At 39.4% G+C, this 14,423-nt stretch overlaps 1 protein-coding gene across 1 annotated transcript in view; it reads left to right on the top strand.

The window, feature by feature from the left end:
* ULK4 (unc-51 like kinase 4) overlaps positions 1 to 14,423 on the top strand; it is a 580,245-nt gene that overhangs the window by 152,395 nt on the left and 413,427 nt on the right. Inside the window, exon 22 of the mRNA XM_034992636.1 lies at positions 5,583 to 5,710. Within this exon, the coding sequence (XP_034848527.1) occupies positions 5,583 to 5,710 (128 nt within the window). The remainder of the gene's footprint in view (positions 1 to 5,582; positions 5,711 to 14,423) is intronic.

Raw genomic sequence — 14,423 nt, 5'->3', positions numbered from 1 at the left:
TATGTAGATAATACCACAGTTTATATACCCATGTACTCATTCAAGGACATATGGGTTGTTTTCATTTCTTGACTCTTATGAAAAGTATTGCTGTCAACTTTTGTGTGTAGGTTTTTCTGTGAGCATACATTTTTATTTCACTAGAATAGAAGTACAGTGGCTGCATCATATACGGTAGTTGTGTGTTTAACAACTTTTTATGAAACTGCCAAGCTGTTTTCTAGAGTAACTGTACCATTTTGCAGTCCTACCAGCTATGTATATAGAATTCTAGTTGTTCCACATAGTAGTCATTTTTCAGTTGGTCATTCAAATAATTGCATAGTGTCTCATTGTGATCTCAATTTGCATTATTTTAATGATTGTGACATTGAGCATCCTCTTGTGTTTATGTGAATATCTGCATATGTTCTTTGGTGAAATGTCTGTTTAAATATTTTGCCCATTAAAAATGTTTTTTCTTAATACTGAGTTTTGAGAGTTCTTTTTATATTCTGGATACAAATATTTTATGCTAGTATCTGGCTTGTCTTATTGTATTTGTCTTCCACAGAGGATAATTTTAATATTAATGAAATTCAGGTCATCAGTTATTTCTTTTATGGATTGTGCTTTTGGAACACCAGAAAAGTTTTTATATCTAAAAACTTCCTAGCCAAAGATCATGAAGATTTTCTGTTCTGTTTTCTTGTAAGAACTTTATAGTTTTACATTTTTTATTCAGTTGTATGATTCATTTTGTATGATTGCAATTTTTGTATATGGTGCACAGTATGAAATGAAGTAAATTTTTTTTTTTGTATGTGGATATCCATAATAAGTACTACTTATTGAAAAAACTGTCCTTTATCCTAAGTTCCCTTTGCAACCTGTCCTAAACTAATTGATTCCATTTCTGAACTCTGTTTCCTTGGTCTGTGTATCTGTCATTTTGTCAATACCAAATTGTTTTGATTACTGTAGGGTTTTTTTTTATGTTTTAAAATAATTGTGTGATTCATCTTTTTCCTCCCAAGTTGTTTTGCTTATGGGTTCCTTTGCCTTTCCATATAAATTTTACGATTAGCTTGTTTATATCTACAAAAAATCCTGCTGGGATTTTTTTTTTTTATTGGAATTGAATTAAATCTGTAAGTCAGTTTGGGAGAAAATTGGCATATTAACTATCTTGAGTTTTTAAATAGATGAACATGAAATGTCACTTCATTTATTTATGTCTTTAACATTTTTTCTTTCATGATTGTTGTATAGTTTTCAGCTTAGTGATTCTCCACAAATTTTGTTAGGTTTATACCTGTATTTCTGTTGTTGTTCTTGTTAGAGTTATTGAAAAATGATACTTTAAAAAATTTGTTTTCTAATTGTTCATTACTGGTGTATAGAACTACACCAGATCTTGCTAAACTCATAAGATGTAGGAGCCTTTCTGTAGATTCCTTGGGATTTTCTACATAGACAATCATAACCTCTGAGAATATTGCTTCCATTATAGTGTGAATGACTTTTATTTATTTTTCTTTCCTTATCACACTGGCAATGACTTTCAGTAAAATATTGAATTATGAGTAATGGGAATGGACATGCTTGTTTAATTCCCAGTCTCCGTGGGGAAGCATCAAGTGTTTCCCCTGAAAGTATGATGTTAGCTGCAATTTTTCTTTAATACTCTTTTACAGATTGAGGAAGTTCCCTTCTGTTCCTTGTTCAGTGGGTTTTTTATCATGAATGGATGTTGAATTTTGTCAAATGCTTTTTCATTATCTATTGATATGATCATGTGGTTTTTCTTATTTAATCTGCTGAATTACATTGATTGATACTCAAATATTGAACCAGTCTTGATTTCTGAGATAAACTCTACCTGATTGTAATCTTTCTATTTATACGTTTTATGTATTGTTGGATTCAAATTGCATATATTTGTTGAGGATTTTTGCATCTCTATCCCTAAGGTATGTTTATACTTTTTTTTTCTTGTATCATTAACTGTCTTGGATCTTTTTCATGCCTATAAATGCTTGTGTGTGTGTGTAAATATATATACATCTGATATGTCCTGTGGCCTCTTCTAGATATTTTCATTCTTTTTTGTTTATTTTTTAAATCTTAGATTTGTGTGGAGTTTACTTTCAGGTATGACACTACCACAAACATGCATTCATTGTATTAGTTTTGGTTAGCTCAACATTCAGCAGAATTTTGTTACATAACTTTCTGTTTTTAGATTGCATTTCAATGCATCAGGTGTTCTGTCCAATTTTTTCTCCTTAAAAAGATCTCTCCTGGAGTCTTCTAAACAACTCCAATATGGTTAGGCTGCCCTCTGTGCCTGGTTATAGCTATCACCTGGAATCATCGTGGGATTCCCTTCCTCTCTTTCCTTTGTTCAGTGTCCTCTATTTTCTTGGTTTATTTCCCCAGGGTGAGTGTTGGGGGTTATATAGATTAGTAGTGGAATGATAAGTGATTTTGGAAAGATAATAAAAGGCCAGATCATGAAAAGCTTTGTATGTTGTGATAAGGGTCATCTCAAGGATTGCAGCAACTATTGAGAATATTTTATAGGTGAATAACATGATCATATTTGCTGTTGGAGAAGATCACTGTGGCTATCACTTGTGAAATAGATGGAAGAAAGCAAAGTTATAGTAATTCAGGAAAAATATAATGGTGCATTGAAATATAAGGCAACATTAGTGGGGGTATCACTCTCACAGTGATTGGGGATCAACTGGACATGGGAGGAAGGAGGTGTCAAGGAAGATGCCCAGGTTTTTAAGTTTGGTCTTGAATTGATGATCCTCAGAGGGCGAGTATCATGTTTAGGGTAGATTCTGAGTTTAGTGTTGGATGTGCAGTTCAAAGGATTGCAATATACCCTTTACCCATATTTAGCAAATGTTAACATTTTACCATGTTTGATTTATAGTTTCTTTCTTTTACCATGTGTGTGAGCATGTGTGTGGCCAATACGAGAAGAGGTTGGAGACCTGATGCTCCTTTACTTTTTTTTTTTGTTTGTTTTTATTTTTGTTTTGTTTTGGTTTTTGATGCTCCTTTACTTTTAATTACTTCATTGAATATTCCCTAAAAACAAGCCATGGATTTAAAAAGAAGTTAACAGTTATTTAACGTTATTAACTCATCTACAGACCTTATTCAGATTTTGCATTTGTCCCAGTAAGGTTCTTTTATGTAAAACAAAGTTGCCAGATCTTGAATTGCATCAGTTATCATGACTTTTTAGTCTCCTGTAATCAGAACAGTTTTTCAGTCTAAGGCTAGTGGATCTTTGAGTGGTTTTGGAATTATGTGTTTGTATGTGTGGCAGGTGGTCTTAGTGTGGGAAACAGATTTGTAATTGTGGTACTTGGGCCCAGGGTATAAATTAGAATGGGAATTGACTGTGGAGAATTGAGCTTTCTACTGTCTACCTGCTGGAAAGGTGGAAACAGATCTATTACTCAAAGATACCTTAGTGTTGATTCGTTTTTTAACCCTAGGTGATGAATTAGCTTGATTTATTTGTTCAGGACCTGGTGAGACTCATGCATAGGTATAGATACATAGGTATATCTCCATCCTTAAATAAAAGCAGATGTCTGACTATGTAAATTCTTCCTCCTTGGCAACATAGCCCCCAGTGTAAAAGGACCGTGGCATGGCCAAAAAATCGAACTGCTTACATTTGCCTTGGACATAACAGTGTCACTGTTAGGTGTTTGCTTCTCTTCAGGACTGTTGGGAAGTTCCACTTTTGCTCTGTGTAGCCATCTTGCTAACAATACAATTCTGTATTCCTGCCTGCTTACATTCATTAACTCTGTGTGCCTATATGTATGTGTCTGCATTTCCTTTTTGCATATCAATAGGTACCTGAAACGATGTACAATCTGTCAGAAGGGAAAATAATACAAATATTAGTCAGTATGTATTCCTCTCTGTTGTATTATGCCTTTAGTTACAGAATGTTATAGGAATATAGGTTCTTCTTTTGGGTATTTATATATCTGTAGGACCTTAGATATGAGACTAGAGATGTGTTTTCTCTAGACGCAGGTTTGTACTGATGTTCACGTGTACATGCAGTTGTGATTCCAGTTTTTCTAGTTATTTATTGCCACACTTCCTGTTGGGTGGTTGAGTTGTTAAGAGGAAGGCTTTGTTGTCCCACTGGCCTTGATTTCAGTCCAACTTTTTGAATTGGTTAACTTTTCAAGATTCATTTTCCTCTTTAAAATAGGGATAACGGGGCACCTGGGTGGCTCAGTCGTTAAGTGTCTGCCTTCAGCTCAGGTCATGGTCCCAGGGTCCTGGGATCGAGCCCCACATTGGGCTCCCTGCTCAGCAGGAAGCCTGCTTCTCCCTCTTCCACTCCCCCTACTTGTGTTCCTCTCTTGCTGTTTCTCTCTCTGTCAAATAAATAAATAAAATCTTTTAAAAAAAATAAGTAAAATAGGGATAAATTGGGACGCCTGAAACTATGGAAAGAGCCAAGATGTCCATCAACAGATGAATGGATAAAGAAGTTGTGGTATCTATATACAATGGAATATTATGCAGCCATCCAAAAACCAAAATCTTGCCATTTGCAACGACATGGATGAAACTAGAGGGTATTATGCTAAGCGAAATAAGTCAATCAGAGAAAGACATGTATCATATGATCTCACTGATATGAGGAATTCTTAATCTCAGGAAACAAACTGAGGGTTGCTGGAGTGGTGGGGGGTGGGAGGGATGGGGTGGCTGGGTGATAGATATTGGGGAGGGTATGTGCCATGGTGAGCGCTGTGAATTGTGTAAGACTGATGAATCACAGACCTGTACCTCTGAAACAAATAATACATTATATGTTAAAAAAGAAAAAAAAGAAGATGATAGCAGGAGGGGAAGAATGAAGGGTGGGAAATCGGAGGGGGAGAGGAACCATGAGAGACTATGGACTCTGAGAAACAAACTGAGGGTTCTAGAGAGGAGGGGAGTGGGGGGATGGGTTAGCCTGGTGATGGGTATTAAGGAGAGCACGTTCTGCATGGAGCACTGGGTGTTATACACAAACAATGAATCATGGAACACTACATCAAAAACTAATGATGTAATGTATGGTGATTAACATAACATAATAAAATAAAATTAAAAAAACAAAACATTGGGGCGCCTGGGTGGCTCAGTTGGTTAAGCATCTGCCTTCGGCTGAGGTCATGATCCTGGGGTCCTGGGATCAAGCCCCGCAAGGAGCCCCTCATCGGGCTCCCAGCTCAGCAGGGAGTCTGCTTCTCTCTCTTCCTCTGCCCCTTCCCCCCCACCCCCCGACTCATGCTCTCTTTCTCAAATAGATGAATAAAATCTTTAAAAAAAAATAGGGATCATAGTGTCATGTTATTATGGCTAGTTTTCAGGTTTAAATGAGATAATACATACTAAAATTTTATTATAGAGTCCAGCGCAAATTAAGAATGCAAAACCAGTAGCTGATATTTTATTTTTTGCTGTTTAGTTATTGTACACTACTGACCCTGATAGTTGACTGCTCTATTCATTGCATGTTTTCTCAAAAAATATTTTATTGTCTTCCATAGGATTTTGTCTCTACAATTATCCGTTTACTTGACAGCCCCTCAACTTCCATTAGAGCAAAAGCCTTCCTCGTTCTTTTATATATTTTAATTCATAACCATGAGATGCTGCTGCTCAGCTGCCAATCAAGGTATGATTTTCTCTGATATGGTTTCATCAATAACATCGATTTGGAACCTCTTTTATTGTTAGTATTTCTTGGCCTCTGTGTGCCTAATGCTGAAATTTTTTTTTCCTGGACTTTTCTATGGGTTTAATTTTTCACATACAGCCACAGCTGGGAAATACAGAGGACTGAGAGAAGACATCTGGAGCTGAGGCAGGGTGGTGGGAAAGAGCTAGAGTTCCTAGATGTGAGGACAATCCAAGTCAGGGTGTTAAAGTTGGTTCTGGTTTGCATCTTTGGGAGGCATTCTTGACTCGTGGTTTGGTCATAATTTTCACTTTTGTAAGATTCTGGAATGAGCAGCTGGAAGCCCAGCGGAATAATCTAGTGAAGTGTAGAGGAAGAGGCAGAGCAGGGACAAGTTTCTGGAATGGACCTAGGCTGGGCAGATCTCTCTCTCCCTGGGTTGCACCTACTTCCTCTAAAAGGAGAAGCTGTTCTGACACACCTCAGATTCCCTTCATGCTCTGATGCTTCCTGATGAGCATCTGGACTGTCTGGTCCACGCAAAATTACAACCCAGAGGAACCTTGAATATATGATTGAATGTCTGTTTCTTGATTTAGCTTGTTACTCACTGTAGAATACTGAGGAGACCCTAGAATTGCTGAGATTGATCTAGATTAGAGATTGGAAAACTTTTTTCTGTAAATAGAGAGTAAATATTTTAGGATTTATGGGTTAAGAGGCAAAATTGTGGCTATTTGTATTTATGTAATGAGAAAAACCAAACTTCCACAAAGTTTTTATTGATTAATGTACTTCTATAACAGGAGAGAGAACAAATATCCACAGATTTTTAAATTTACATAGTAAAAATATACTAATAAATGAGTACAATTTTTTTTTTTTTTTTGTAATGCAGGTCTACAGATGAGAAGAACAGAATTCTTTTTCTGAGGGAGAGATAACATTTTGCTTAATTAGGGATCAAAATCAGTGTCTTCCTCATCAAATCAGTTGTAAATGTCTATGTTAGTGCTCATTGCTAGCTTAATTTTGTGTATCTTGTCTTTGAAATGTCTTTTCTTATAGATAGGTACTGTCACATACCAATATTAGTTCATAAGTATGTGATTTTAATTGAGCATATTCATTGCTTGGAAGGCATTTGTAGGATTCTTTTAGATTCTTCCTTGACATCTGCCTTTTAGCATGTCCTTATGTTGCAGGTTAATCAGAACTAAGTGAAGGGTCTGTAGAAGTTCCTACAGAGCCTCCCTTCTTTTCATGTCTCAGGGATCGTCGTCCAGCTTTGTTTTACATCCAGTGTCTTGAAAACTGATGTTTTACATATTTTGTTTATCTTGTAGTTGTGTTTTTAAAAAACTTTTTATTTAAATTCAATTTAGTGAACATATACTGTATTATTAGTTTCAGGGGTAGAATTTAGTGTTTTATCAGTTGCATATAACACCCAGTCCTCTTTATGTCATGTGCCCTCCTTTATACCCATCACCCAATTACCCCATCCCCACACCCACCTCCCCTCCAGCAACCCTCAGTTTGTTCCCTATAGTTAAGAGTCTCTGATGGTTTGCCTCTCTCTCTGTTTTCATCTTATTTTATTTTTCCTTCCTTTCCCCTGTGTTCATATGTTTTGTTTCTTAAATTCCGAGTATGAGTGAGATCATATGGTATTTGCCTTTCTCTGATTTTGCTTAGCGTAATACCCTCTAGTTCCATCCACGTTGTCGCAAATGGCAAGATTTCATTCTTTTTGATGGCTGCATAATATTCCATTGTGTATATATATATGTATATATATGTATGTGTGTATATATATATATATATATATATATATATATATATATACACCACATCTTCTTTATCTATTCATCTGTCAATGGAGCTCTAGGCTCTTTCCATATTTTGGCTATTGTGGCCATTGCTGCTATAAACATTGGGGTGCATGTGCCCCTTTGAATCACTATGTTTGTATCCTTTGGATAAATACCTAGTAGTGCAATTGCTGGGTGGTATGGTAGCTCTATTTTCAACTTTTTGAGGAACCTCCATACTGTTTTCCAGAGTGGCTGCACCAGCTTGCATTCCCACCAGCAGTGTAAGAGGGTTCCCCCTTCTCCTCATCCTTGCCAACATCTGCCATTTCCTGACTTGTTGATTTTAGCCATTCTGACCAGTGTGAGGTAGTATCTCATTGTGGTTTTGATTTGTATTTCCCTGATGCTGAGTAATGTTGAACATTTTTTAATGTGTCTATTAGCCATTTGTATGTCCTCTTTGGAGAAATGTCTGTTCATGTCTTTCCCCATTTCTTGATTGGATTATTTGTTCTTTGGGTGTTGAGTTTGATAAGTTCTTTATAGATTTTGGATACTAGCCCTTTATTTGATAAGGCATTTGCAAATGTCTTTTCCCATTCCATACGTGTCTTTTAGTTTTGTCAACTGTTTCCTTTGCTGTGCAAAAGCTTTTTATCCTGATGAAGTCCCACTAGTTCATTTTGCTTTTGTTTCCCTTGCCTTTGGATATTGTCTAGCACAAAGTTGCTGTGGCTACAGTCGAAGAGGTTGCTGCCTATGTTCTCCTCTAGGATTTTGATGGATTCCTGTCTCACATTTATGTCTTTCATCCATCTTGAGCTTATTTTTGTGTATGGTGTAAGAAAGTGGTCCAGTTTCATTCTTCTGTATATAGCTGTCCAATGTTCCCAGCACCATTTGTTGAAGAGATTTTCTTTTTTCCATTGCATATTCTTTCCTGCTTTGTTGAAGATTAGTTGACCATATTGTTGACGGTCCATTTCTGTGTTCTCTATGCTGTTCCATTGATCTGTGTGTCTGTTTTTGTGCCAGTACCATACCGTTCTGATGACTGCATATTTTATAGTTGTTTCAAATGGGTGCATGAGTCCTGTCCCTTAGTCCATTAGAACTGGAAGCCGAAGTTCTTGTCTATTCGTAAAGGCCTCTCACCACTCACTTTGCTGCCTCTATTCTGTGTGTCTACCATATTTTCACCAGGGCAAATAATATAGTTTCTCAACAGATGTTCTTACATCATTTCTTAGACTCATAGTCTGGTCTTCATGTAGCAACTAGAGAAGCTCTTACACAGTGTGAATTGACTTTTGTTTCTTCCCCGCTCAGACTCTTCTAAAAACATCCTGTCATGCTGAAATGATAGCCTTGGCATCCTCTGCCCTACTTCACCTAGTCCCTGCCCACCTGTCAGCCTGTGTCTCTGACTCTTCTTGGCTCTCACTCCATTCCAGCCACATAGTTTTTCTTACTGCTTTTCGAATGCAGTAAGCCTACTAGACTCACCTCGGGGCCCTTCCCGGTGCTGTTCCTTGTGCCCATTTTGCTCTTCCCCCAGAGGTTTTCATGGCTGGCTTCCTCAGGTCATTCAGGTTTCTGGTCAGTGTAAGGGTCTCTTCTTCTGAGAGCCACTCTGCTCATCCTGTCTCAAATCCCCCTCTCAGGCCCAACTGCAGAAACCCTTTAACTGGTGAGAATCAAAGCATTCAGACCATCAGAGCCTGGGTGTGATCTATTTGGTCCTCCCAGGAAATGGCTATGATTTCTGTGTGTCTGAATGAATATTTAGAAATTTGAGCAGTGGTGGGAAGACGGGTCTGAATGCATACCCTGGCCCCAACTTCCACCCTGCCGACTCTCTGGAGCTCCACAGTGAGCAGGATGCGTGTAGAGAAGGAGCCTGGAAGATGAGGCTTAGCCTTGCCGGAGACGTGAGGACAGGCTCCATTCTTCCTGTGCTTTGTGGCAGAGTTGATGCGCTATCCTCTAAACCTGGGTGAACAGCAGATCTTGGGGCTTCCTCAGGGTCCAAAATGCAGGTGCTTTCTATGTGCGGTTGTTGGGGCCAGCATGCGTGTTCCCAGGAGACTGGGAGCAGGACTGAATGGGGGCCAATCTGCCCCCGGTCAGTGAGGCTGCAGGCAGATGACCTCATTTCCTTGCACTTGAAGAGAACAGCCCCCTCTCACCACCTGCCTCTTTGCCACAACCTGTCCTGGTCAGGTGCTGAGTAGATGAAGTCATGAGTAAGCACATTTGTCATAGTCTGTTGAGAGAGACATGGTACTTGAAGGAGGAGGAAAAAGAAGAACAGGCAGCTCTTACTGGGACAGAACGAATGGAATCGACAGAATTTTAATAAACAAGTAATGAGAACTCTGCGGAGACCAGTTTTTTGAAATTCAGCAGAGGAACTAAAAGAGCATGGCCTCTGCTGGGGATGGTGTTAGGACTTTGAAAGGTGGTATGAAAGAATACCGTGAACCACACCGAGCTCCTGACAGAGACCTGGACAGTTCATGTGAAAATAGGAAAGATGGAGTGAACTTCCAGGAGACCTCACATGCTCTGAATGCCAGGGGGAAGAAAGGAACCGATGGAGGGTTTCTAACTGAAGACATGTTAGCAGTCGTCTTCTGCTCAAACATATTCTCTTCTGATACTGTACTGAGCTGCAAGTAAAGGAATGAGAATGTTACAAAACTACAAAGGCAAAGGGAAAGATGGCTAAAACTGATGAGCATTGTCACCTCGTCTTTTGGTTTTGGAAGCTGGAAAGCTGAGAGATGAATGCTTGCTCATTTAGCAGAATGGAGATTGCCGAGGTCCCTTTTTATCTGCAAGGGGAAAGCCGGGAGGAGATCTGATGCCTGCGTGACAAAACTCTGGAAAGGTTGGGAATTAGGGGTGCCTGCTAGGTTTGATGGTGGTGGTGAGGGGGAGGGGAAATGCAAGGCAGGATTGATGGGGAATCTGCAGGGAGGGTTGATCCCCACCACCTCCTCCAACACAAACATCCAGGAGACTCTGCCTCTTCTGTCTCAGCAAGAGACTTGAAATGCATTCTGGATAGTGTGAACTGGAAATGCTGCCAATTTGGGTATTTTCACATATAGATAAGAGGGAGGTGAGGTAGGTGCCTTGTGAGAAATCTGAGGATTGTCTGCAAGTCTACTTACTCTGAAGGGTGAGGCCTTCCACCCCCTTTCCTACCGCACTTGCAGACTGTTGGCAGCCTGGCTGATGTACTCTTGGCCAGAATCTGGAGATTCATCTCTGGGAAACTGACCAAATCCTGATAAAAGCCCCACAGGGGCTGCCATTTGGATGTCCCCTTCTGCAGCTAGTGACACTTTGCCGAATATTCTTGGAGTGGAGCCCATCAACCTTAGGCCTTGATCCTGCACACACACCTCCCAACAACACTTCAGTGCATCATTTAAAAATATAAATGGAACTCAAGAATCACCAGGTATTTAAGGGAAGCCTCTAACATGGGATGCAGAAGCCAAAACTCGCCAACAGATAAAAGGGATGTGGCAGAAATAGAGATGAAAGTTCTGAACAGACACTTCATGGAGAAAGGAATGAGGAGGACCTTTAAACCTACAAGTAAATGTGAAAGCTTCCTCATTGAAAGGTGAAAGCTTCCTCATTGTAAGAGGAATGCACTTCGCTCTTCCTCATTCTAAGGGAAACCAGCAGAGATAGTGTTTCTCACTTAGTGCCCTGGCAGGGTTTGAAAATGTATTATCTTGGTGAGGCTGTGGGGAAATCAACCTTCTTCTTTGGATATATTTTTATTAATTGTTTTAGATGTAAGTCACATTTGTCTTATGCTTAGGTTACTTTTTTTTTTTTTTGTAAGTTCAATTAGCCAACATACATCATTAGTTTTTGATGTAGTGTTCAATGATTCATTAGTTGTGTATAACACCCAGGGCTCATCATATCACCTGCCCTCCTTAATGTCCATCGCCCAGTTACCCCATTCCCCCACCCACCTCCCCTTCTGCAACCCTCAGTTTGTTTCCCAGAATCAAGTCTATAATGGTTTGTCTCCTTCTCTGATTTCTTCCCATTCAGTTTTCCCGCCCTTCCCCTGTGGTCCTCTGCGCTATTCCTTATGTTCCACATATGAGTGAAACCATATGATAATTGTCTTTCTCTGCTTGACTTATTTCACTTAGCATAATCCCCTCCAATTCCATCCATGTCGACATAAATGGTAGGTATTCATCCTTTCTGATGGCTGAGTAATATTCCATTGTATATATGAACCACATCTTCTTTATCTATTCATCTGTTGAAGGGCATCTCGGCTTCTTCCACAGTTTGGCTATTGTGGACATTGCTGCTATGAACATTGGAGTGCATGTGCCCCCTCTTTTCACTACATCTGTATCTTTGGGGTAAATACCTAGTAGTGCAACTGCTGTCTCATAGAGTAGCTCTATTTTTAACTGTTTGAGGAACCTCCATACTGTTTTCCAGAGTGGCTGCACCAGTTTGCATTCCCACCAACAGTGTAAGAGGGTTCCCCTTTCTCCACATCCTCACCAACATTCGTTGTTCCCTGAATTGTTAATTTTAGCCATTTTGACTGGTGTAAAGTGGTATTTCATTGTGGTTTTGATTTGTATTTCCCTGATGACAAGTGATGTGGAGCATTTTTTCATGTGTCTGTTGGCCACTTGTATGTCTCCTTTGAAACCAGCCTTCTCATACTTTGCTGGTGGGGATGTAAAATATTGCAGTTACTGTGAAGAGGAATTTGACAATATCTAGAAAAATTGCATGTTTTCACCCTTTCACCCAGCCATTTCAGTTCTAGGCAAGAGCATCCAAAGATCCATTATTAGCAAAGAAGTGAAGTGACACATCCACTAGGCATTGCTTGTTATGGCAAAAGCCTATAAAAAATATGCATCAGCAGGAGACTGGCTAGAGAACTGTGGGCAACCTTGTGTGAGTTTTGTATTCCCACTGTAACAAATTACCACAAACTCCGCGGTTTAAGACAATGCACATTATTAATCCGACCATTCCCATGGGTTGGGAGTCAGGGCTCTGTGTAGCGGGACCCTCTGCTTGTGTCTCACAGGCTTGAAGGGAAGGTGTTGGCTGATGCTGCAATCTTCATCTGAGGCTCAGGGTCCTCTTCTAAGCTCACTGATTGTTGGTGGAATTTATTTCCTTGCAGCTCTAGGACTGAAGTTCCCATTTCCTTGGTGGCTTTTGGCTGGGGATAGCTCTCAGCTTCTACAGACTGACTTTCCTCTCCAGCGGCAGTTCACAGTGGAGCTGTTTGCTTTCTTTCTGGAGGCCAGCAGAGGGACTATTTATTCCTCAAATCCTCTCCACCCCCTCAAATGTCCTTGACCTCCCTCTTCTGCTGCCAGCCACAGAAAACTCTGCTTTTACAGGTTTCACCTGATTGGGTTAGGGTCATGTAGATAATCTATGTATTTTTAGCTTAATTAAATTGGTTCTTCAAATTCTCTTCACTGTAGTACCTAGATTAGTGTTTGATGCCGGAGGGGTGGTAATCTTGGGGGAGGCACATTTTTAGGATTCTGCCAACCACAGTCCCCATAATGGAGGACTAGACAGCTGTGAGAAGGGACCAGGAGGATCTCGATACACAAGCATGGTGTGGTCTCCAAGATATGTTACTATCCTGAAAACAAGGTGCAGAACAGTATTTGTGGTATATACTACCTTTTGTATAAGAAAGGGGGTGAGGGATGCCTGAATGGCTCAGCTGGTTAAGTGTCTGCCTTCAGCTCAGGTCATGATCCCAGAATCCTGGGATCGAGTCCCACATTGGGCTCCTTGCTCAGCGGGGAGCCTGCTTCTCCCTCTGCCTGCCTCCCCCTGCTCGTGCTTGCTCTCTGTCCCTCTCTCTCTCTCTCCCTCTCTCTCTGACAAATAAATAAATAAAATCTGAAAAAAAAAAGGGGGGGTGGAAACAGAAAAGATACATGCATTTACTAATATTTTCAAAAAGACAGTAAATAATGTAAAATATTGCAGTTACAGTGAAGAGGAATTTGACAATATCTATTCCTTCAACAAAAAATAACAATTTATAGGGAAAGGAAGAGAATACGGCGTAGGGGCAGGGATGAAAGCTCTACTCTGAATGTAAATGGTTTATGACTTAGATTTAAAAACCATGTAAAGGTTGTACATAATTAAAAATAAAATAAAAATGATAAAAAGAAAGTAGTGTACAAATGGAAAAAATAACCTGGTATCAACTTTGTGGTATAACTACCCAGAGAAGAGATATAAACATGTTTTTAGATCACAGTACTTGGCAGTATATTTCTATTGGGATATATTTTAGGGACTAAAAAACCCCATTAAGAAACTTACAGCTGTGGGACGCCTGGGTGGCTCGGTCGGTTGGGTGGCTGCCTTCGACCCGGGTCATGATCCCAGGGTCCTGGGATCAAGTCCCGCGTCAGGCTCCTTGCTCAGCGGGGAGCCTGCTTCTCTCTCTCTCTCCCTCTGCTTGTGCTCTCTCTGTCAAATAAATAAAATCTTAAAAAAAAAAAAAAAGAAACTTACAGCTGTGTTTTGTTCTTGTTGGTGGTGTTAATAATTGTACTTCTGGCTTGAAACTATTGTATATACCTATATGTACAGGAAGAGAAAGCTAATAATTATGCCAATTGTAATAGGAACTAAGGATTTTCAGCATAAAAGAAAACATACAATTATGAAATAAAAAGTAAAATCCTGTCACCCTTAATTGAAATCAAAATTATTAGGATGAATTCATGATTTAGTCTTTTTATTTTTATTTTATTTATTTTAGTCTCTTTTGAAAGAAGTCACTTATTTTATAGTTTATTTTTATTTATTTTTTTATTTTATAGTTTTAT

The sequence above is a fragment of the Mirounga leonina genome, unplaced genomic scaffold (assembly GCF_011800145.1).
Source record: "Mirounga leonina isolate KUSES-001 unplaced genomic scaffold, KU_Mleo_1.0 Mir_115, whole genome shotgun sequence".
Lineage (NCBI taxonomy): Eukaryota > Metazoa > Chordata > Mammalia > Carnivora > Phocidae > Mirounga > Mirounga leonina.
Note: the sequence above shows the minus strand (reverse complement) of the source record. Positions and strands in the feature narration are given on the sequence as shown.